This window comes from Urocitellus parryii, chromosome 1, assembly GCF_045843805.1.
Source record: "Urocitellus parryii isolate mUroPar1 chromosome 1, mUroPar1.hap1, whole genome shotgun sequence".
NCBI lineage: Eukaryota > Metazoa > Chordata > Mammalia > Rodentia > Sciuridae > Urocitellus > Urocitellus parryii.
In genome coordinates, this window is record NC_135531.1 from 176,348,082 (window position 1) to 176,375,000 (window position 26,919).

General features: G+C 33.4%; 1 protein-coding gene across 1 annotated transcript in view; it reads left to right on the plus strand.

Annotated features, from left to right (window-relative positions):
• The window catches only part of Dpp10 (dipeptidyl peptidase like 10), a 608,497-nt gene that overhangs the window by 485,507 nt on the left and 96,071 nt on the right, over positions 1-26,919 (plus strand). Inside the window, exon 8 of the mRNA XM_026397087.2 lies at positions 23,232-23,352. Within this exon, the coding sequence (XP_026252872.2) occupies positions 23,232-23,352 (121 nt within the window). The remainder of the gene's footprint in view (positions 1-23,231; positions 23,353-26,919) is intronic.

Sequence of the window (26,919 nt, forward strand, 5' to 3'; positions counted from 1 at the left end):
AAGACAAAGACTGTCTCATTCACATGTATGAAGGAGGAGAGCAGTCCCAGAGACAGAATGCAGAGTGATAGTCTCCAGAGTCTGTGAACAGGGGTAAGTGGGGAGTTCCTGTTTATTGGCTATGGAGTTTGATTCCTAACAGAACACACATTTTTCTCTACCTGAATTAAACTCTGTGTAACTGCTGGACAGAGACACTTGGTTCCTCTGTCCCTGACTCTTCCCTTTTGTACATCTAGTCTTTTTTACTTTTTTTCTTTCTTTTCCCTCAGAACACTTTGCAAAAACTTTCTCTTGCTCTTGTCTGATCATTTATTCCAAGCCTTACTCCATGCTATGTGAATTGCATGCTTTCAGCATTCCTCTATTTTATCTCAAATTATTCAATTTTAATACTACTTATTGACATTGGTATCTTCCACCACTTACCTGTGGGGAACTATAGAATATGCTAAATATTTTTATTTCCTTCTATTTTTCTTCCTTTTTTTTTCTCCTCTTCCTCTCCTTTTTCATAAAGCTTACTTAAGCTCAAGGCAAAATGTAGGTTTAAAATATTTCTCTAGTACTGAGAAATTAGTGGAAGGCTGATTATTCTTCCCATGCATGATGGAAAAACCAAAGAAGATTTTGAGGATGGTATAATGTATAAGGAAAGAAAAGATCATATATGAAAAAAACAGATCTAATAGAGGAATTCATGAGAGACTGGAAGCAGTTGTATCTAGTGTCAAAGACTTAGATGTAGAGACCATTATTGTAACTGAGAACTGAAATGGTAAATAATGATATATTTAAGAGAAAAATGAAACAAACATATAATGAGATCTAAAATTAATTGCTGTACAGATATAAAAATTGTCTTATAAATAATCATTCATACAAATGAAATCATGCAAATACTAAAGAAGTAAGCAATTATATCACAGAAATTTTTCCAAACTTTTTCCAAAAGTAATCTCTTTGAGATGTCTTTTTTTATATTGGCAATACTTTGGGGGACAAAGTAAAATAATAAACCCATCCTTCTAATGGCTTAAAGTTTTATGCAGTGTTTTATTTATCAAAATCTAGATGTTTGGGGAAATCACTTTTTCACATTCATTACCTACATTTTTGAAAATTATAGTGTTTGGGTAATTTTCCAAATATATATTAAAAAAAAAACAAACTCCATCATCTACAGTTTTACTATTACTAGAGGCTTAACTTAAAATTTATCAAAACTGCAGCTGATTAGAAATGGTTTGATGTCTCAAGGAGATTTTAAATTTCTGTGATATAATTGCTTACTTTGTCATTAATAGAAATTTGAAACTGGTCTACCCAGGTAGATATATAAGGTAATACTTTTTTCAAATATGTTTTTGAAATCTCATATTTCCTAATAATAATCAATATGCTTCTCCTCATATTCCATTAAATATCCACGTTTAGCTGGGCACAATGGCACATGCCTGTAATCCCATGACTCAGGAGGCTAAGGCAGGAGGATCTTGAGTTCAAAGCCAGCCTCAGCAACACTGAAGAGTTAAACAACTTACTGAGACCTTGTCTCCAAATCAAGAATAAAATTAGCTAGGGAATGTGGCTAAGTGGTCAAATGCCCCTAAGTTCAATTCCTGCTATCCCCCCCCAAAAAAAAATCCATGCTTTTTTATGGTAAAGTGGTTAGTTCTTATTCAGATACATTCAAGAAATAAATAATAAACAATCACAAGACAAAGAGACACAGTGCTGGAGTCATTCACACTTTGGAATGAAAGTCTTGCAATTTGACTCCTAGCACACCAAAATATAATAGAAATTGATAAGGAAAAGAGGCCAGTGAGAGTCCAATTCTAATTCTAGTCAGTTCCTCACTGCACTATGAATGGAATGGTACTCATTTCTAGCTAGTACACAATGGCAAAAAAAAAAAAAAACCCTAGGGAAAGAAGCCAGAACCCTTTCACCATTCATATCTGCAGTGATTGGCATGATGAATGTGGTGAGTGTTTCTAACATAAGTCAATTTGGACCACTGGTTTGTTGGTTCGTTAGGTTGCTTTTAGTTTCCCACATTCCTCTTCATTTTGGAAGTACTTGAAAACAAGTTACCTACTGATTTTATCTGGAACCAAAGCTAATCTTTTTAGTTACAGGAAATAAAAGCAGTAACCCTTACCACATCCTAGGATTAGCCACACCTAAAGTCTAATGTTCTCACTTCAAATTTGAGATCAACAAAATTGATATTAAGAAGCTCAGGTTATTTCTTTACTCAATATTTAGGCCAGAAATATTGATGAACTATAATGCAATAACTGGGTTTAATAAGAAACACACATATACATCCAAAAAAATCCTAAAATTTTCTCAATCTTCTTGACTGATAAATTTGCTGTATATTCAGGTATATGTTTATATTAATGTAATGCATATATAAATATGACAGGAAGTACATTCTCATATGAGTAAAATGCTATAAAATTGATTGGTTTTGTGTGGGAAAGAAAAAAATGTGCAATTGCAATACACAATTTGAAAGGAAATTAATTTGAATTGCTGTATGAAAATCACACACTTATCAGGCAAGCACTTCCATAAACTCTTTAATGTCTTCTTAGCTAAATAGCATGTTTGTGACTTTTCCACTGAAATTCAGAGATCTTAAAAAGAATATGAAATGCTGCTCCTTAATAAGCATAGATTTCACACTTGATTTTTCCACTTCAGCAACACATACATCAATGTAAAGAGACAACCGAACATTCTGAATGCCACTAATTGGAGTTGTGTTTTTCTCAAATTGTTTGTGCCGGCCCTCGTAGAATTCACTTGAGAAGTGTGTTGAGTTGACTTTGCTGACTGCTTTGGATTCTAGATTCTCTGAAGGCAGGGACTGAAGCTCTGTAATCCTCCCAGCATGTGAAAATATATAATGAACTGTGGAGATAGCAGGCAAAATGATTCCACTGACAGTAATTAGAGATGCTGCTCAGAGAAGACGGTCAAAGCCTGTGCCAGCATGTGAAGTGGAAGGTACTGAACTGCTGAAGTCCCTAGAGATGGGTAAAACACTGACAGGCTTATCAGAAAGAAAGAAAAAGAATGTTGGGGGTGCGGGGAGAGAGAGGGGGGAAGGAAGGGAGAGAATGAGGGAGGAAAGAGAGGAAAGGAGAAGAGAGGAGCTTGGAAAGAAGGAAAAAAAAAGCCCCACAAATCTACTGTATGGTATTTGAGAACAACTTTTTCCCTCTACTATGTATGTTAAATTTTATTTAACACTTCATAAAAATCAAAAGGAAATCAGTACTCTGTGATATAGAGTACCGATGTTAATTATAGGATGGCTAATCTTTACCTATCTCTTTTTTGGATGGAAAAGGTAGTCTTTAACCCAATCAAACATTTCCATAGGTTTACACAACATGTACAATGAATTTTTATAGAGGTTCAAACCAAGTGTTCAGATTATTTCTTTGGAATATAGAAGCACAATCCAATCTCCATTTCAGGTACTCCGACTACAGAGAATTAGCAATGAGAATTCTGAGTTTTGAAAGCACTTAGAACAAGAAGCGACCTACAAGCTGAATTTGAAGTTAGATACTGGTGTCATATTTGTCTCTCTGTGGACTACTCAAATATGAAAAGAAATGAACCCAGGGCTTCACACATCATAAGCAAGTGCTCTACTGCTGAGCTACACTCCTGGCCCCTGTTGTGTTACTGTTTTTAACAACTGAAAACTAAAATTTAGGGATCACTTCCAAATGCAAGAGGATAGAAATAAACAAATGAATCATCAGTGTAAAACATGTCAGCTAATTTGCGCTGGGAATAATAACCATTGCTCACTACATTCCCCTTAATTTGTATTTAAGCAACTTTTGAGTTATTTAGAAATAAGGAGGTAAATATAAAAATATATTTTTCCTTGTTGGTTAGATTTTTTACTGTAAATAGCAATTTTTGTGGCACATCTAATTTCATGATGCCCCCAACATAAAATTAAATAGTAAATTGTACAGTAAAGACCCTAGAGATTGCAAGACTGTGGATAACAGTAATCAGGTCATACACAATTCAATGCACTCAACACTTTGGACAGTTCTGGCTAAGTAAACCACTTGAATGGAGTAGTGATGTAGATAATATGCAGTGGAAGTTCCTAAACAGCCTCTTTCCGTTTCACTGGAGCTTTTGCATATGTTACCTTAAATTTGACTCCTCAGGATTGTCCTACAGTGATGATAAGAGCGAAGTCATCTGCAGTCTAAACAAAAACTTGAGAAGAATAATATTATAATGACATCTTTTGTAAGAAGTGAACCACTTTACACAATCCCTGGGGTAAAAATAAAAGAAAAAAATACCTATAATTAGGAAGCATTTAGTGTTTTAGTGATTTGCTGTGTTTTGTTAAGTGGCATGCAACTCCCTGAGGGAACTGTGTTCTGCAGTACTGTCAGGATTCTTCACTTCAGAAATAACTCCAGATATCACTTTGATGATGTGATACAGCAAAGAACTATTAAAATGTGAAAAGAAAGTCCACTAATAAGGTTATCACAATAAGCCACATCTGAAGAAGTGATTTCTAAGGAAGATAGAGTAAAATAGTCTCAGAGGTAGGGAAGGATTGAGAGCAAATATACTTTGTAGTGGAAAAACATAAAGATATAGACAAACTGAAAAATCTTAGTTGAGAATTTAAAAATTTCTTGTACAGTAAAAGATGCAATAAGTAGGAAAATAAGTAAGAATATAAAATATTTGATCAATATAGCCAACTTGATCTGCATGATGTTTACTGAAACCTATACTTAGCAATTACAGAATACAAGGCACTTTTAAGAGCACACAGCAGACCTTAAAACATGTTTCATCAATATGAAAATATTGCAACAATACAGAATATACTCTTTGACCACAAAGGAATCAAAATGTAAATTTAATAAAGCATGAATTTTATATACACACAATTTTTGTTCAATTAAGAATATACCAAATAATAACACAGGTTGACCTAAAAATTTGAAATATTAATTTATCCTGTAAATATGTTGCTCCACTGCCTAAAGATGTGCAACAAGACAAATCATTGCAAATTTTTTATAATTTTAAAACAGAAAGAAGAAAACAATTTAAGTAATTATTGTGGTCCTGGTAAAAATAAATTGTAGAGCAAATATACTTTGTAGTAAATTTGGTTTTTAAGTAAAATAGTAAATATATGAATTTATTTTACTTAAAAACCAAACCAAACAAGAAATCCTGGCAGATTTATTTGTTTCTGATGTGCTTTAGAATGAAACTACAACTAAGAAATTATATTAAAAATTGGTACCCAAATCTGAATTTTTTTCAAAATAATCTTAAAAACTGCATTCTATGTCCCAACATAGAACTGGAACATTGACAGGAAGATATTTAGGACTAGATGTTCATTGAAGAGAAACAAATCTCATACACCTATTTCTTTGATTTCTCCTTTGTTATCCAAATTCATATTCTCCCAAAAGAACTTTATTCTGGAAAGAATTTACCATCTTCAAGCCAGGTACATGGGTGTTATATAAAGTCATTGGAAACATAAAGACATTTATCTACTGATAATTCAGATTTTAAGTTGATTCTTAGAACTAGAATTAACTTCAGATTTAAGCCTTTATCACTTTTTTGAAATTGTGACTTTTTTCTGATAACAAGAAATTCAATTGGAAAAAAAGTGAAGAAAAATATTATACACGAAATATGGTAAATTATGTGCTGGAAAACAAAGTTCTAATTCAGAGCTGTCACCAATTAAAAGAATCTTGACCAAATTTGAAAAAATAATTTCTCAACCCTGATATTGGAGAGTAATTGCTAACATTGTAACCTTCATGCAAATTTAGCTATAATAACTGAATAAAGTATTATTTTTAACAAAAGCAAAACAATTCCCTAAGGTCTGGGCAACTATACAAACTGAGGCAAATTTTGGAAGGGAGTAAAATTGACAAGTAAGTGATTGACAGTATATGAGTTCTTCCTTCTCTGTTTTTTTTTTTTTTTCTTTGATTTTATCCTAAGGACATTATAGCTGAGGCAGAAACAGGGTATGAAGAGCTGATTCTCAGACAGGGAAACCCATTGTCTCTCCAGCAAAATTGAGCAGTCAAGCTCTGAGTAGCTGATCATGAGGCAACATAGAAATGTATCTATTCTTTCATATATTTACTATTTTATATTCATATATACATAAGATATTAAGAAGAACACAATGGTTATTTTTATACATGCTGAATATCTAAAATTAAAAAAAAACTATATGGGGTTAAGAAGAGGATAGGAATGACAGAACAATCAGAGATAAACATTATTCAATATGGAAAAAGAGACCATTACAAAGGACAAAAGACAGGGCCCCAGGGAACAGTGAGAAAACTACAAAACGCCTGACATATGGTAACTGGAGAGAAGGGAGAAGGAAAATATTTTAAGAAATGATAGCCTGAAATTCTGGAATTTAATGAAACTACAAAGTTCATATTCAAGCATCAATTGAGCATGAACCGAAAATACCGTAAGTTCACAGAGAGTCACTCAGAATCAAGAAAGACACAGGCTTTTCAATATTAAAGATAAATCGACAACGTCAGCGTGGCCAGAGAAACATCACAAAAGGAACTAAGAAGGACAATTAGAAGGACTGAGGTGTTCTCATTAGTAACCATGTAAAATCAAAATGAAACAAAGACAATCTCTGATTCAAGAAAAGTAAAGGTCCATGCTACAAGAATTGCTCTTGGAACATTTTCTGGGTTCTTTCATTTCTGAACACCTGAATTTCCCTTTCATATCAATATAAATAAAAATGATAGCAGAAGGAAACTCAGATCTTCAGGAATGAGGAACATAGAAAATATTTTATATCCCAGTAAATATTAAGAAACTTTTGTTTTTCCTTTTAATTTCTGTTTAAAATACTTTAGTGTTAAAAGTAAAAGTGATGATATGATTTGGGGGCCTATAATATATATATATATATATATATATATATATATATATATATATATATATATAATGCTATATTGTCAATAATAACAATAAAAATGTCATCAATTTTTAAGTTGGAAAATTATACATTCACAACATTTCTATATTTTACGTGATTTTATTTTCCTGAATGATAATCTGCTTAAACAAGGCACTTCGGGTTGTTAGATGACTATAAAACATTAGATTGTCTAGTAAATAACTTCAGAATTCAGGGCATATGGTAGTTTATCTTCATTAAACAACAATAGATAGAATTATGTATTCATAATGCTCATCTTGTTGTTGACATTTTTATTCTCCATACATTTGAAAAAAATGAAACAAGTTATTATGAACTTGCCTCCTAGATGACTAAGGATATAAAATTGTTTCAACTTTTTTCCTAGAATATTTTGAACTCTTGAAAATGTTGGTACATTTTGTTCATATTCCTGAAATTTAAAGTGTATTATCTTGGTAACTAATCTAGTTTTAATTATTCAGCTAATAAAATATTTATTAAGTAGTTCAGTTCTCCTGGTACCTTGTATTAATCCCAAAGATCATGACCTTCAAGAATATAGTTAATAAAATATGGATAATATTTCCTTTAAATGGAAAAAAACCCAGGCACTTGATTTTGTAAAGAATAAGAAGTTTTTTTTTTTTTTTTTTAGAAATCTGTAATGTGTTAGCTACCCCTGTGAATTCTGTTGGAGTGAAATTAAAGAATTTAGGATGCATTTGAAATCCAGAAGGAGAAGGTGGTAACTCAAGAAGCACTCTGGGCCATCAATATTTAGGTGGTGCATACCTGTAATTTCAGTAACTCAGGAGGCTGAGGCAGGAGATTCATAAACTGGAGGCCAGCCTCAGCAAATTAGTGAGGTCCTTTATTAAAATATTACAAAGGGCTGGAGATGTAGCTCAATATAAAAGTGCCCCTGGGTTCAATTCATAGAACTGATAATAATAATAATAGTAATAATAATAATAATAATAATAATAATAATAATAAATACTTTTAGCAAAATTTCAATAGCCATTTCACAGTAAAATGCAGATAAAACTAAACATATTCATGTTTTTATTGGAGAATAGCAGTTAACTCTTGGAATCTTGGTTTCCTTACTTAAGAGTTTAAAATGATGTCCATCTATTTGGAGAAAAAAGGAGAGACTTTACAAAGGAAAAAAAGTTATTTGCAAAGAATGTTCAAGTGGATTTTAAATATACTTTTAGGAAATCTATAAGATAAGATATATGAGGGACACACTGAGGAATAATGGGGTTGGCATAGTGGACCTAGCATTCTATCATGGCTATATATTTGCTGGGATTGTAAATTAAGCCACTCTGTATTTCTAGAAATCTTAGAGTGCAGTTAAAGGTGACTCTAGCAGGTGTCCATAAGGTGGGTTTGAGTATAGAGAGATTTCTACCGTCAGAGTCCACTGAAGTGATAGTCCCTCTAGTACAGATTTGAAGTGCCAATCCTTTACATGTACAGGTATGAAAAAGTTGCCAAGTTCATAAATAAAATAGATAGAAAATATTTTTTGTGGAATTTTATTAGAACATGTGAGGAGACCCAGAAGATAAAGTCATCTGAATTACCTTCTTCAAAATGAGTTTTATTATTAGTACTGGAATTTGCTGACATGGAGTTGACCCACATCTTGTAACAGTGTTATACAAATTGAAAGCTGTGAAAAGAATTCCTTCTTAAGGTTTCAAGTAAACATAGTTTGTTATTATTAGAGAAACAGGATATATTTTAAAATACTTTTTAAAGATTATTCCCTAGAAAATTTAACCTAAAAATATTCTGATTTTATTTTTTTAAATCATGGCTTGATCCATTTAAAAATGTCATATGTTGGATCTCAAAAAATTTACATTAAAGTAGAAAAGTTTTGAGACAGCCTGAATTGAAAAGAAAAAAATTAAAAAAAGAAACTTTTTTTTTTTTTTAATTGTTTTCCCCTAGACCATGGGTCAGCCAACATTTCCTATAAAGGAGCAGAATGTAAATATTTTTGTCTTTTCAGCATAAGACATAGAAAAAAATCAATATTATGCAAGTACATATATAACAAGACCCAAAGCAAATTATCACAAAATTTTATTGTGATAATTCAAAAGAAAATACTTAAGTATAGTAATTTGTAATGCAAGTCTACAAATAAAAGGAATAGCATTTCTTTCTTTGTTAATTGCAAATATATGTTCTCAATGCTCAAACCAATTGTAAATATTGGTCTGCAAAAACCATTTTTAGCTTGTGGACCATAAGAAAGCATGTGCAGACTGGATTTTGCCTATGAACCATAGTTTGGTGAACCCTGCTTAAGACTATATATATAGGGCTGGGGATGTAGCTCAAGTGGTAATGCGTTCACCTAGCATGTGCAGGGTGCTGGGTTCGATCCTCAGCACCACATAAAATAAAATAAAGATGTTGTGTCCACTGAAAACTGAAAAATAAATATTAAAAAATTATCTCTCTTCTCTCTCTCTCTTCACTCATATATATATGAGTGAATATATGTTTTTGTATAGTTAGAACTAGTATTTTAGAAAATTTCTCCTTTACAATGAAGAGTGCAAGAATGAAAAGGTTGGTAGGCATGGATCTCATATAAGAAGGACTTATTTGTATGGAGTAGAAAGGTTATAGTCTAAAGAAACAGCAGGGAACAATGAGCACCTTGAGTTATGACGTGGTAAGCAGTAGTTACTATAGAGGGTCTTTGAAAAATGCTGTCCTCAAGGGAGAGCCAAGGTTCCGTTATGGTAAAGAGGGAAAAGGAACCCTCAGAAGAGAAATTGAGAGTAGAGGGAAGTTGGTTGGTGTGGAGTGCTGGAGTTAGAGTGCACAGTGAAAAGGTATGGCAGGTGAGATGGTAAAGAGCCAAGGAGCATTGAGCATTGTTATTGGGACAATAACATGGAGTGGGATCTGGTGATAATCAGTACTGTAATCTGTTGGCAATAAGTATTGTAATCTGGCATGCAAACTGGAATAAGTGGCATGGGAGATTTACTTGAGATAGTTTGCCCTATGGTAAGAGGCATAGTTACTGCAATGATGGGATCCATCAAAGTTCTATGTTCTTTGGTAGTTGCTGCACTTTGAATGTGTCCCCATAAAAGCACGTGTTAACACTGAATCCACAATGCAACCGCATTGGGAAGTGGGGCCTAAAGGGAGGTGGTTAGGGAAGGAGGGCAAAGGAATCACTGGCCTTATATCTAGTCTAGTTTCCTTGTAGAAAAGGAGGTCAGCTCCTTTTCACACATGTCCTCTTATCCTTCTGCCTTCCAACAGCAAGAAGGCCCTTTTCAGCCCCTTGATCTTAGATTTCTCAACCTTTAGAACCATAAGGAGTAAATGATTCTCACTTAATAAATTACTCAGTCTGTGGTATCCTATGAGAGCAGCACAAAGTAAACTGTAGGCTAAATGCTATAACAAGACATCATATTGTTTGTGATGAGCATTCTATATAGCAGACTTCCTGGACTGGTCACATCCATCCAGTATCCCATTGTTCATTTGTTCTGCAGTTTTATTTTATCTCTCCAAGAATTATAATGCAAAGTTATTAGTGAAGTCTGAGTTCAGACTTTCCCATAAAGTCATCTTGCCTGCTGTGGAAACATCTGCTTTTCTGTTTCTACTAGTCTCCATCTTATCTGTTCTAGCTCTAAAGTACTATGCACATCAAGGGTAAGAAGCATACTCAACTCCCACCACAGGCTGATGTGAAAAGCACTTAATTTTAACTGAGAGTAGAGGGCATTTGGTTGGTTGTGGAGTGGTGGTGGTAAGAGTACACATTGGAAAGCTACAGCAGGTGAGTTGGTACACGACCAAGGAGTATTTACTGTTGCTATGGGTTATTCTTTACTATACTGTAACCTATAACATTAGGAAACACAAAAAATGGGAAAGGTGTTTAGTGGTTCGGTTTGAGATACTTCTGCCTTAGTGGTTCATATTACAATTTTGTTGAGATTCTGCTAATTCATTTCACTTTCTACTTCTCAATTAGAGCAGCGTGTAGAAAAAATGTTTTTTTTTTTAACATTAGCTGAAAATAAAGTGATAAATTCTAAAATCATGAGAAATTTTTTTTCAAGGCACCTTATTAATATTCTTATCTCCAAAATTGGACTAATATTTTTCTAGTAAGTTTTTAGATGGATTTTTTTTCTTCATAAATATCATTTAAACCATCAAATGGATCATTGTTAAGACAGTTAACATTTATTGCCAATGCTTTTTTTTTGCAGAGTATTTTGAAATTTATTGCTTCATAATTTTAATTTTCAAGTACAAGAACTTTTTTCTTTTATTATTATTAATTTTATTTGTTGTACTTAGTTGTACATGACTGCAGAATGCATTTCAATTCATCATACATAAATGGACTGCAATATTTCTCTGGTTGTACAGGGTTTAGAGATGCACCATTTGTGCAATCATACATGGACCTAGAGTAATATCTTTACCCTAGCTCCATTCCCTCTCAAACACACATGTGTTTTGCTTTTCCACTCTCTAGCTTTCTGTCTTGATCCTTTTATGATTGTGCATTTGAGACCAGAGATGATACTGCTGGTAAGAATAATTTAGCATTGGGTCCTTGTTCCCCTGGTATTGAAGATTGAACACCCGATAAATGACAAGGCAACAGAAAAACGTTCTATATAAAGGACAGCAGAGAGAGAGAGAGAGAGAGAGAGAGAGAGAGAGAGAGAGAGAGAGAGAGACTACTCTGACTCCAAAGCTGTTGCCTGAGGAAGTGGGGGTGTCCTGTCCCTTTTAGCCTTGCTTTTCATGTCCCCTTCTCCTCTTATCTTGCCTACATGGCAAAAAGGTGGGAAAGGAGCCTTCCAGTGGTGCCTCAGAGAAAGGCAGGAGAGGAGTACCCAGGAGGTATTCCATCAACAACTCCTTATTGGGAAAAACAATTCCCTGGAGGCAGGTAACCTTGGCAACAGGTTGGAGGAAAGGGAAGTGCTCTGGAGTTATTAGTACTTTATTTTCTTTTGAATCAGCCCCCATATTCCTGACCCAGTCATTCATTATCTATACTCACTGTTCTTTTGCCCTGGCCTCAATTTCACCATGGAACCTTCTAGAACGGCCTTGCTTGTACTATATCTTCCACTTAGAATAATGTTTACTTGCACTCAGCTCAAAATACGTACTGGAATTTTTGGATCCAGTTATGATGTCATGTCTCATCTGGAGACTTTGCTGACACCACCCCCAACCCCAAATTCTGACTATCTCATACCATTTATTTAAATTTCAGTAACACTGAGCTTCAATAGATTATAGAAATATAATTTATTTTTTAAATAAATTTTAAAATAAATCCATAAACTCTTTCTTTATCTTTTTTATTATATATGTGGATTGTTCAACCACAGGAGCTATGATATTCCTTGTTTTCTTTGAGACATTGTGAACATTAAGTATTCAGTACAATTGTACATGAAGGAATGAACCTCATGAATGAATGAACCATCATGTCTCCAGACACCTCCCTCCCCCATACCATGCAATCTTCTCTCTTCTTTCATCCTTAAAATTTCTTCATTGGTAAATTAAAAATACTTACCCCAAATAGTCATATGTATGTATTTCTTTGAAACAATGTGAAATTTACCATATCACTTTGCATTACCAATTCACAGAAGTGGTATTTCACCAGGGGTTTATACTTAACTCTTCTGTCCAATGTCACTTTTTCTGTCTTGTGTGTCCATGTCATATCCAAGGAAGAAGCAAATCAAACAACTGCATACAAAAATTAATGCATATTAAGGTTTTATTTTATTATTTATTTATTTATTTATTTATTATTTTTTTATTGGTTGTTCCCAACATTACAAAGCTCTTGACATATCATATTTCATACATTAGATTCAAGTGGGTTATGAACTCCCAATTTTTACCCCAAATGCATATTAAGGTTTTAAGATTGACAAGACTGAATATAATATGGTGGATTGAAACATATGTCTGAATAGAACACTTTTACCTAGAATTTCGTCCAGAAGATTCTGATCTGTCTACTTTTTGGAGCACATGCCCCCATCCCTCACCCACCACATTGAACAATGTCACAGTGAAAGTACTGCCAGAAAAATTCTCATTTCTTGTTGTATTATATGAGTGCCAATGAAGACTAAAGGCAGACATACCAGTAAATAATTTATTGTAAATAATCAACCATAAATTACTAAGGATCAGAAATTACTATTTTTCACACCATCTTATATGCTTGTATCTGCCAAATGATTTTAGAGTATATTTTGTTGCAAATATTCATACATCATAAGTATTTCTATTGTAACAGAGTAACTGAAGAACATTGGAGAGTTTACTGTACAGAATCTTACAGGGGAATGTATCCCAACTGCTTTTATTCTGGACTCCAAGTTATACTTAAATTTAAGTGATTCTCATCCTCACTTCCTTATTGGTTCATTCAATTTTAAGTTCATAAGAACATTAATCAGAATAAATAATAAATAATTTAATTCTGGACATAGAGCTTTTATTACCAAGTTCACTTTCTATGGATATTTTACTTGTATTTAGTATTTTTGAAGGATATAATAAAACAAAAAAAAATGAGTGTTTCTGTTTTGCAATAAGAAAATGTATTTCTTCATTTGGGGCCAAGGATGTCTTGAAATTGCATGAAGAAGTAGCATAAAGAGTCTAGAGTTGTGGGGAAAATGTGCATGGGAGATAGCCAAGCCTGGTTCCACCTTCTGCATTTTTCAATTTTCTTTCTTATCAGCATGCCCATAAACTGGAAAGTATTAGGCACAAAACCATTGATAAGCATATGAAAATTTCTTCCAGTCTCTCTCAACTCTCCTTCATGGAAACTCTCAAGTACTGCAATTTGAAATAAAATGAGTCACAATACAAATGTGAAAACAAATTATTTTAATCTTGGAGGCTAAAATGCATATGCAGCATATTTTTCACTATTTTTTTTGATGCATAAGAGGGAGGACAACTAGCTGGAAAGACTCTCAATATAAATGATAGTGAAGGACTTTCTTTCCCATGAATGTATAAAGGTTAAATGGTTGCATGCCACCTGTTAATTAAGATTCCGAGAGTAGGCAACAGAAATTGACTCATTAAAACAGAAAATGAACTCATTAAAACATATCTGAAAGCTTTCAGAACCAACGAGAAGGTTGGAATTCTATGAAGAGAAAATGAATAGGAGCTATGAAGATCCAGGCATTTTTGAACATGGGAATGTGTTCCAGAGAATTTGATTAAGATACTGCAGCAAAATCTGTTAGGATGCTACAACTGGTACTTAGACTTATGAACATTCATCTCTACCCTTGGAAAAGTGAGGCTCTCTGTGTATTCCTATGAACTATTTTTAAACTGCAACTTTATTCCCTCAAGATTCAGAGTCATGTGGAGGAATATGACCATAGGATGTTTCATCAAGCATGTATTTATATTGGTGGCAAGTCTTCCCATCCATATTTGATTGTACATCAATACTCAGGTAATTACAAGGATCCTCTAAAATTGAAACACATTTCAGTGACTGAATCCCCAACAAAGAGAAAATGTACTCTATGCAGCTGATACAGAGAAACAGCATACCATCTTCAAATTCTTATGCTTCCTTCCAGGAAAACTGGGAAAGGAATATTTGATTCTAAGTTTTAATTACATATTTTATGATCAATTACTATTAGATCAAGTGATTAAAAAATCTGTGTACAGATATCCTGATTTTATTTTTTAAAAAATGTATAGACCACTATGAAATACTAAATTCATTCCTTTTACAAATAAGAAAAGTAAGTATCCATAGATGGGAAGTGACTTTCCTGCCCCAGTACTACAAAAAGCCATTGACATTGCCAGGATCATATCACATCTCTCTCATACAAATCTCATCCTCAACAGGGCCACAAATAAATGTATCTTTTAGATAACAAAGTTGTCATTCTGAATAGATAGCCCTGTCTTGTATATTCCTTTTCTATATTTTTCTTCAATACTCCAAAATCTTACTTTAATTTTATTGGTTTTCATTTCAAGTTCTATTGCCATCACTCATGTAAAGTAGTACTATTTCTCCTGAATTAATTTATTGGTTCTATTTTTTTCCACCATATCTACAATGATTTGCATATGCTTTCATTGGAAAGTTATATTATATCATAAGTTTTTTTTTTTTTTTTTTGGATCCAAGGCTTAACACAATGCCTCATGTGTAGAAGGTGACTGATACCTATTTGGATTCCAATGAAGGGATAAAAGAAGGGAAATAGGAAAGACAAGGAAGTGGTGAAGAAGGGAAATAAGCAAGACAAGGAAGTGGTGAAGGAAAAGTGAAAGAAGAAAGTGAGGAAGGGGAATAATCAGATTCACAAAGAGAAGACAGTACCATCCTCAGGCAATGACACATACAACAGTGCCCAAGGAACTTTTTATACTAATAATAATGTTGATGACTTTATGTCCTATGGATTCCAGCTTATGTATTTGGACCCATAAATATATGCATTAATGTTTTTAGTTATCAGGATGATCTATTAATCACAATGTTGTCTCTAAATGAGCGTTATAGTCTGATGTAACCAAAAGACAATCTGTTATTACATTCATTGATTATAATTGATACTTTCACTGACTTTATTCTGGTATCCGTTTGTCTCTTAAGATATATATATATATATATATATATATATATATATATATATATATATATATCTTATGTATAAAAGATTAGGCTTTGGAACTGGAAAGTGACTTATGTAATTAAGAATTTAAGACAAAGGGATATTTTTCACTTGCTGAAAATTGCATTATGTTCTGTAAAGGTTTTAAGAAATAAGAACTTTGAAAGGGCTTCCTGATATGAATAATTGCAAATGTCAAAGTATGAAAGTTCCCTGATAGTAATTCTATTTCTAGAATGCCAGATACTGATTCAAAGGTGACATGAATGATTTGAATGAGTTATTTTATATCAGAGAGATGGTCCTGTAGCAGTATGAAAGCAGTCTTTATAACCGAGAGAGATTTATTTAAGGCCAAAATGTCAGACGTAATCAAATTATTTAACTTGTACTCATAACTTTATTTTGCACTATATTAATGGACATACAAAATTTATTATATCCCAGCAAGTTAAAGAAACAGAATGTTATGAAGAGTAAATTTGAATGCTACATATTGGGTTTTAGTGAAAAACTGATAAAAATCTTTATGATAATATTTTGTAAGTATTAATATAAATTACATATTATATGTTTTAACTTCGTTTTAAATTTGTTTTAGCATACATGCGGTAAAGTAGACAGTGCTGGTCTTTATGAGCATTGACATGGTACCTGGAGAAGAAACAGAATATTGTTCACACCCAGAAAACCTTTATTCTGCCTTCAACTAGACACTATTTCATTCAAATGGTGATCACTATCCTGATTTTAAAATGATTATTAGCTCTCATAAGTAGTATACTAGGAGCATTTTATGTGTGTATACACACACACACACACACACACAGGCACAGATTCAGCAATCTGTCTACCCATTCACATACATTTCTCTTAGGCATGTTCCTTGGGATAGCATGGCTGGGTCATTCAGTTGCACATATGTTCTGCTTTGGTAAAAAATTATTAATAAGATTTACAAAGTATTCTACCAATTGTTTCAAGTGCATGAGTATTTTTGTTATTTCTCATCATTAGCTACACATTATGGAGTCTCTCTTTCATTTTAACATTCCAATACCCAAGTATTTGCCTTTTGTTTTTTTACTTTCTTTCATGTTATCAAGAACCTAAATTATATAAATCAAAGTAAGGACTTTTTATTCATAGGATTTTACATAAAATTTTAAAGAAATAATAATCCTTCAACTGTTTCTTAGGATGAAATTTTATGTAAATTGTATAAATTGCTTAGAGAGGAATTTTTTTTTTCACTATTTGATGGGATCATCTCCTTTAAGGGTAAATGCTGTTAATATTTCAAGGATTTTTATTTATTAAAAAATTAAATATCTTATAACATCCTATACATATAATAGAATTGAGGGAACCTTATCCTCATGTCAAGGAATTCTTATTCTTTGTTATAAAATTATATGTATATATGTATATATGTGTGTGTGTGTTCATACGTGTATGTGTGTGTATATATATATATATATAATATATATATATATATTATATATATATATAAAATGTTTAATGTTATCTGTATGATGAAAACTCTTCATTTATTGAAAAATAATAGTGCCTGCTCCCAATAATGTCTGTAAGTCAATACAGAATCTTCATATTTCTAATAATTTATTTCCACATTATTACATCAATCTCACTTTAATAACAAATGCTTAGTTTATCATAGTATAATACATTCTTAAAGAAATTTTTAAGGTAGCATCATTAAAAATTAAAATCTGTTCCTTGTAAAACAAAAGATCAAAGGGTCCACACACATTTTTGGAGCCAGATTTGGGCCACTAAGGTTTGCACAAAAGGAAAGAACTGCAAATGATTTGAAGAATGTGCCATCAAGGCTAAAAGGAGCTGCAGTGATTGACTCTGGAGGGCAGAGAATAAAATGATGCAAGTGAGTGAAACTAAAGCATGTGCTTCAGAACTCACCTTTTAAATGTAAGCACTTTAGACATAACATTAGGAATAATGACAGCATTTTAACAATCATTCTTCCCATTAAGCAAAATGTCTAAGAATTACCTTTCTGCCATCAGTCTCTCATTTTCACCATCCATTCTTTAATTGCCACCAATTATTTTACTAAATATTCCCCTAAAATTGATCATACCATGCACCTGCTCATAAACAATTTAAAGTTGTCAAATATTTGAGTTAGCATTCGAGCTTCTCTACGGTTTGGCACTAGTTAACCTTCAGATCAAGCATGCGTGTATAGATCCTCTACAACTTTTCTCCAAATATTTCTATATAGTCATGCTTTAGTTTAACCCATTCTGGTATTTAGAATAGAGTTTCTTCTTTTCTAACTTTCTAAGCCTATAGAATCAATCCTGTCCTTTATGCAATGCATATTTAATATCTTTAAAAGTCTTGAATCAAATCACTCATCTTGACCATCTGCCATTCATGACTCAACCTGGTAATTCTTGGATTTTGCTTCATTGAATTTAGAGGTTTACCTACCAGTCACATAAAAATTATAGTCTTGAAGATCAGGAAGAAACATTATAAAATATACATATATATGTACAATCCCAGGGATATTTAGTAAGGTACTTTCAAACAACAAATTACAAATTGGCTTTTAAAGGCTTGGAGAATTAAGTTAAATATTTAATATATGGAACATGATTATGCCAAGAAATTATTTAATTATGAATCAGAGTTCTCACTTGGGGAGTGGTTTCAAGCCCCTCTTCCCTGCCAAGGAACATATGGAAATGTCCGGGGACATCTTTGGTTATCCTGTCTGAGCAGAGGGAGTGCAACTGGCATCTTGTGTGGAAGCTGGATGTGCAGCTAAACATCCTAGCATGCATGAAGCAGTCTTCCACAACAGAGAATTCTCTCATACTAAATGTTGTAGTTCTTAGTTTGAAAACTCTTCTCTGTTAGGAAAACACCCTTCTTATCATCAGTTTTTTTTTTAAATAATAACTATCATTCATGTAGCCCAAAGGCCAGATTAACTTCTATATTACTCATATATGAACTTCTGCAATTTATATACAAATATAATGTGGTCAGTAATCACCAGGAAATGCAAATCAAAATTAGAATGAGATATGACCTCATAATTTTTAAGGATGGCTGTTATCCAAACAAACAACCAAACTCAAGCATTGGCTAGCAGTAAGGGAAATGGGTACACTTATAAATTGCTGGTGAGAATGAAGCTAGAGTAGTTTCTATAGAAACGTGTGTGAAATTTCTTCAAAAAATTAAAACCAAAACAACCTTGTGATCTACTAATTCTGCTTCTTGGTATTTGCTCAAAATAATTCAGGTAAGTATTTCAAAAGATATTAGCAATCCCATGTTTGTTGTACCACTATTTACCACAGCCAAAATATGGAAACAATCTAAATACCCATCAGTGGATAAATAGAGGAAAAGTGCTGTATACAACAATAGAATACTTTCGCTCTACCCTTATCAGCCATAGCTGTCATGTGGAATAACTTTTGATTACAGTTTCCCCACCTGTAATGCAAATCACAGAAAAAGGTAATTCAAATACTACGCCCAATGCACTGTAAGTTTACCGATTCTATGATGGCATTTACGGATATTTTTTAATGATTTGTTTTCTAATTTTGAATTATCATGAAAATCCACTCAAGTCAGTAAAGGTGAAGTAGCTTTTGAGTAGTATTTCTGATAACATAGATTGAATAGCCAATGCTGTTTGTTGTTGTTGTTGTTGTTCTTTTTAGCTGGCTGAAAGTTTGTGAGACTGTGGCTGTGACAAGCCATTTCCACTGGTTGCATTAGTCACAGTAGACTCATTAACACTGTGCTTACTCAAGGCCTTTACATTTTCATGACTTTAATATCAATTGATCATTTCTTGTTTGTCCACCACATGTCACTTGTGTATGGAATGGAATATGCCCAGTGTCTCTGCTTTGGTTTGGAGTTGAAGAGTCCCCCAAAGCTCATGTGTAAGATTATGCAAGAAGGTTTACAGGAAAAATGATTGGGTTATGAGAGTCTGAACCCAATCCATGAATTAATCCCCTGATGGTATCAATTGAGTGGTCATGAAAGATGGGTAGGGTATGGCTGAAGGAAGTGGGTTCCTGGGAGCTTTGAGTTATATAATTTTGTATCTGGAGAGTGTAATCTCTCTCTCTCTGCTCTATGATCATCATGTGAGCTGCTTCCCTCTGCCACATTCTTCTGCCGTGATGTCCTGCCTTACCTGAAGCCCCAAGTAAAGGGGCTGTCTGTCGATGTACTGAGACCTCTAAAACTATGAGCCCCAAATAAACTTTTCCATTTTTACAATTGTTCTGGTTGGGTCTTTTAGTCACAGCAGTGAAAAAGCTGACTAGAACAGCTTCCTCATGCAGTAACCCAGGCTGCTGGTGTTCTCAGCATGTGGAGCAGCTGCTGGTGTTGCAGGAGGAGGAAGACAAGGTGGTAAATTGAAAATTGGCTCTTAAAGCCTCCTTTCCATCAGTGACACACATTGTGTCCGATCTCTTGATGATGAGCAATATCAACTGGCATATTGATCAGAATAATTTCTTGGAACATGTATTACATATTTTCTGACAGAATAATTCAGCACATCGTATTTCAATTATCCTCCTGTTTCCTTTGGTGACTTTACAATTTTCAGTTATTTTGTGGGTAGATTAAGAATATTGATTTTGAGAAACTGGATAGTTGGCATGCTTTATAAATTTAAGACTTAATTGATCAAATACCTATCTTTCTATCTGTTATGCTTTTTAGGTGGCTCATTGAAGGAATGAATTAATGATATCAAAATATTTTGACAGTTTAATCAGTACCATTGGGATGCATGGCATTACTGTTTGTCATGTTTTCAGGGTGATTTAAGTCTAGTTGAAGCCCCATTTAATTTCATCAGAATGGAAAATAGGATCCAGTTTAATTTCATCAGAATGCATGAGAAGTATCTGGGAATATATGCAGTTCTCAAATTGTCAAGGTAGTGGTTAGAGTTTTTCATTAGGTGAAATAATACAATTCAGTGAAAAATCTTGTAATTGAAATGCGGTTAAAAATTATGAAGGTAGATTTTTTTTATGAAAACAGCTACTATTTTTTGTTGCTGTTCTTGTCTACTGGGGAAAAAAAGATTTTGTGGACGGTCTCTAGTAGTATAGCTTTTAGTGGGATGGCATTAAAATTCTGATTCCATATTGCTTGTTCTTTTACATTGGAGCAGATGTCAGTTTCATATGGATTCTGGATGTAATCCAATCTGTTCTTCAAATATAAATGTAATTACTGGTCAATAGTTGGGGATAATTTATACATCTGCTGAAGTCGTGGAGGTTTTATTAATTATTTTTGACTTAGAGTTCTTTCCCTCTGAAAAACTGAGGATTTTGAATCATATTGCTTTGGGTGAAGTCACCTTCTTCCTAATAAAGTCTTGGGTTGAATAGTTGGGGGTTATGTGTAGTCATTACTCACAAGTGCTGTTAGAGGGTTCGGATTTAGGGGGAAAAAAAGAGAGGTGGTTATTCCAAAGAAAGAGTTTACACTTGTTTTTCTTTTTTTTTTTTTTTTTTTTAAGGACTGAAGAAGTTAGTATGCAAAAGACATATAGTTTAAGCTATAATCAGCTAGAATAAGATTAATGTATTTTTCCAGTTATCAGCATTTAATTAATTAAATGCATTAAAGTCCTTAAAGTCATTAATTCAAACTTTCATCCAGTATTATGATACCTCATATTATTCTCAAACTTTTGCCTACATGGGATCTCTATTCTTTAATAAGAAGCTTATTTCCTGTTTTGTATTGTTACCTGAAAACTTTCTAACTGAAATGAAAACAATAAATATAATTGATTTAATCCTCCTCCCCCTTCCACTGTGGCTGTTCGACTCCTAACACTAATGTGTAATTAACTGGAAAAATGTGGACTACTGGCCAGTTGTTGGGGATCATTTACAGATGGGCTGAAGCCACGGAGTATTTTATTTTGATTCAGAATGTAGAGCTTACCAAAAGCTCAGGATTTTGAACCATGTTAATGTCTGAGACCAGCCTTGATTTTAGGAATAGCCACATATGTTTTATATTTTATATTCATTATCTCATTTACACTTCATAAAAGATCTATACAATATGTGTGAGACTTAACTACATTTTACAAATGAGGGGACTGCAGTTTACCAAGGTCAAGAAAATTATCAAGGTCACTAGATTTTAAATGTAGACTAGCTGAGGGTAAAGTCCATGCTTTTATGCACCATGCTGTACCCTTCTGTTTTCGAGATATTTTATCCGTAGACTGATATTCTTACTTATAATTATAATAATAATTATTAACTAAATATACCCAATATTAAATGCTTGCCACATACCCAATATCAAAACAGAATATCAATGAGATTTTCTGTAAATACCAATTTGCTCTGTTACTATGCACAACCAGATTTGAAATCTAGGATCTAATAATTATTTAGACAGTTGTTTTAGAAGTGCTTGTATTTTCTCTAATTGCCATTTTGTGTATGATTCTATACCATGCTAGTTACATCCTTTTCCTTATTGGTGGAACATTTGATGCTAAAAGAAGTATGGCTTGCCCTGGACAATTTTTGACTCCCCTAATATACAAAAGAAACTTGGTTCTATGGAAGCTTATAACACAACATGGATCAGCATATTTATTTTTAAATACAATATAAAGTGAATTACACATAATTTTATCCTGAATTATCAATAGCAAAGTTAGGTCACTTTGCGTGAACACTATCATTCCTGTTTGGGGGCTGTTGTATTGAATTACTGAAGGAGACTCTATACTGTGTTCAAATTAAAACTCTACCACTCTCAGGCACAAGTTCCTTATCATTGATATGCTATTTAAGAAAATGTTGGCAAAGAATATTGGTACACGGGTAAGTGCATTTCATGTGTAAGTTAAAAGGACTTTTATTATTTCTTATTATCAGTGAATCTGCAAGTCCAGCTGGATAGCTACTGAAATATTTTCTAAAGATATTTTTATTGACCCCCCAAATGCATTTTTCTAACAGTAAATACTCAAAATTGAAGCTTTTCCAACAGACAATTGACTGTTACTAAAATGACATCTATTTCAGTTATTATTCTCTTGAGTATGCAAAATGTTACCTCACAGCCAAACCAATTTTGTGGTATGGGAGAAACATCATTAAGTAGATGAAATATTGTTGCTGAAAATAAGGATTTAAAAACATCAATATCAACTTCCATGTGATTTCAAAATGACAACTTGATATTGATATGATAGGAAAAGAAGTAGCCATTAAAATTGATTACAATACAAATATATGCATTAAATTTTTTAAAAAAGGTTATAAGTAGGCAAATGACAAAACATTAATTTAGTGATCATTATATGATATGAAAGTTTAATAAAGACATCCTAACATGTTGGGGTTTTTTGTTTGTTCATATGTTTTCTGATCCAGATTTATATTTTTGAAAATAATATCTACTACCAACCTGATATAAAGAGCAGTTCATTGCGACTTACATCCTCTGGAAAAGAAGGAATTATTTTTAATGGGATTGCTGACTGGTTATATGAAGGTGAGTTGAACAGATTTGGTTTTGAAAGAATACAAACGACATATGTTGATAGAAAATCTAAAAGAAAAAAATCTATTCATACCAGAACAATACATTTAGCACTATATCTTCTCATTTCCTCTCAAAATTGCCTCCATGCTTTCATCTTTTCATGTTTACATTTTGCCTGGTTGTAATTTAAATCTACTTATATGAGTCCATTTTGTTTATATGTTTGAAAGTGTATATATAAAATGCACATACAGACACACTTGGTCTCAGCTACACAAATTTTGTTGTTGATGATACTTAACCAATGAGAATGGATGGCTACCTCACAGCATTTTGGAATTAGATGCTTAATATTTCAGATTCTCTGGAAAAGGAGAAACAAAAGCCTTTACCTGTCCAAAAAAGAAAAAGTGCATGAAAGCCACTTGATTTTAGTCATTCCCATCAGGGACATTCTGTCATATTTTAAAAGCCATTGCATAGGGAGAAAAATAAAGCCTACGTGAAGAGTTATTTTTCAATAACTGTTGAATCAAGTTTTGGTAATAGCTAAAAATAAAGGCTGAGGATGTAGTTCACTGGCAGGCAGACAGCTAGCCTAGTATGTGTGTGGTCCCAAGTTCAATCCTAGCATGGCAAAATAAAATAATAATAATAGTATAAAAATTAGTGAGATGCTGAAAACCTCCCTCTATTTTTTTTAACATTTAGTTTTTAGAAGTAGCTGGACGCAATACTTTTATTTTGTTTATTTATTTTTATGTGATGCTGAGATCGAACCCAGGGCCTCCCACCTGCAAGACAAGTGCTCTACCGCTGAGCCACAATCCCAGCCCTCGCTCTAGTTTTGATCATGTATCAGTTATCAACTGACTAGCTGAGTTCTAGGTATATATTGCCTGAGAAAGACTGAAAGCCTGAGTTTAAACCCTGATTTTCAGATTCTGCAACTGATCTTGGCAAAACATGTCAACACTTAAAGTAAATCTGTTTGATTATAAATGATAAAACCAGGAATCCTACAGAAAAGTGATTTTATTTCTTGAACAATATTTGCAAATGCAATTTCTCTGCCTCAAATTCAATAATTTAAATTCCGTAATAAAAGTGAATCATTCAGAGCACTCATTCATTTTTTTCAGTCTCTCACTCAGTGGGTATTATCAACTGTCTTCCATATTCTAGTCTTGGTATTAAGATAGCACAGAAAGTTAAAATATGTATATGTATATATATATATATATATATATACATATACAATTTTATGTATATATATATATATATATACATATACATATAAAATATATATATATATACACATACATACACACACACACAGCCTTGAGACCTTATATTCAAGTGAAAGATTTTTGCTAGGCAGAAAGATGTTATTAAAAGTGTTGTAGTCCTTGAAATTTACAAGTTGTAGTCCTTGAGATTTATATATATGTGTGTATGTGTACAAGTCTATTTATATCTATAATAGATTTCTGTATACATGCCAGCATGAAATAATGAAAGATTTTTAGAGGCCATACTTTATTTTGAGGAGTAGTGAGAGCTACACTGAATATTAGCAATTATTATGCCATGAAGGAGCAAAACAACAGTAGCAATAAAGGAATACACAAGCAGATGAGAAGGGTTCTTTGGTTGAGAGTTTCAGAAGCTGACTCTGAATTTCCAATTTCAAAAAGATAAGTTTTAGAGAGGCCTGGAATGGTCCACTAAATTTAAAAAGCAAAACAAAATAGGTGGAGAACATGCTTGGGTAGGTTTGGGGATTTGACTAGCTGGAGCTACGAGATGCCCTTACCTAAAGTAGCACAGAGGCTAAGATAAGACTTTCAACTTTATGTCATTGATACTGTGTGAGAGACCAAAAAGTGAAAAAAAAATGGATGAATTCAATGTGGTGAGTGCTTGACTTATGGTCAATGACTTGAGCCATTGAAATCTCAGGGATTTTCAAATATTTTCATTTCATTTCTCAGCCTAAAAAATTAAGAAGAATTACATATGAGAAGAAGATATTAGGAAGGAAAATCCATGCAGAGGTAATAGCTTGCAAAAACACAGAAGGGTTAAGCAGCACCATGTGTGCTAGGGAACTGAATCTACATTCTATTATCAAGGTATAAAATTTGGGACAGAGGAAGACAGTAAGAACTAGAAAACAGGGACCTCCCACAATGATCTGGGGTTTCAATTATGTTTCTACTAATAAATGTGGAAATTAGTAGAGCTTTTCAAGTACAAGAGTGATGAGATTGAGTCATCCGTGTACATAGCGGATACTGGTTATGGTGTGAAGCTGGGATCTAATAGTGGAAAGGACCAGTGAGCAGCTATCAGGCTTTTTCTATGCTCTATCAGGAGATAATGAGCATTGGAACTGGGGTTAAAGCAGTTAGAAGGAGGGAGGATTCTAAAATTGATGAGGCAGTAAAATAGTTAGGTCTTAGTGGCTGAGCAGATGGGGCGCATGAGAACACGTCAAGAATGACTCTATGACTTCTGGTTTGGGTCACTAGTAAATGGTGGTGGCAGACACAGTGAGCGAGCACTAACAAGGAGTGAATTTCAGGGAGGAGAGGAGTTAATAGAAATGTGTTCATTTCAGTATAGTGGCAATGCTATGTTGGGCAATGCCATGTGATCCTTAGCATCAATGAGCTTTGAAATCAATGAGATGTATATGCAGTGTAGACTGGGCCTATTTTGCTGATTTGGACCCTGATTAAGATGACTTAAGCCACTGTCCAATTGGGGAAGCTTTATATAGGTTATGGGCATTCCACTTTCAAGGAAAATTTAAGGGACAGTATTGGAGACCATTAGCTAACAAAGAATTTTGAGATAATAAAAATGTATATCTACACTGAGCATGAACAGTGTCTCGAGGTATGGGAGGGGGCAGAACAAACAGGTAACAAAATCCTTTGTGATGACACTGTAGGTCTCAAAGGTTCCAAAAGGGAAGTGAAATATATATATATATATATATATATATATATAGTTTCTGTCACTCAAATTAAACTTGACACTTTGGCCACTATGTTCCAAATCTACTAGGAAATCTCCCATGTGTATCTGATTTAATCCTTACAGCACTGCTTATTGAAGAAACCAAGGCTCAGGGGGCACAAGTGACTTGGATAAGGTCTCAGAGCTGATGAGTGGCAGAGTTGATCTTTGAATGTCTTCTGTTTCCAAAGCCATTGTTTAGGCAGCAGGCTACCATATTTGTTGGTGTTTGCTTCCCCTGGGTCCTATGACATGGCCACATCTGGGGCCCTAAACCTTAAATTTTCACTAATCTTTTCCTTATTCAAGGGCTTTACATGCTACTGTCAGTGGAATTATTCAATGTTCTACTTCATTGCCAGAAAGAATCTTTTCAAGGCAATCATTGATAAAATTTGGCAGAGGGGCTTAATTTGGATGTCACTGATTCTCCCTTAACATTTTGCCTGTCATCCCCAACCTGTGCCGCCAGAGTCCCATTCACATGTTAATCTTCCATATCACTTGCTTGTCTGACATGCCAACAGCTCCGGTTCCAGAACTTTCCTT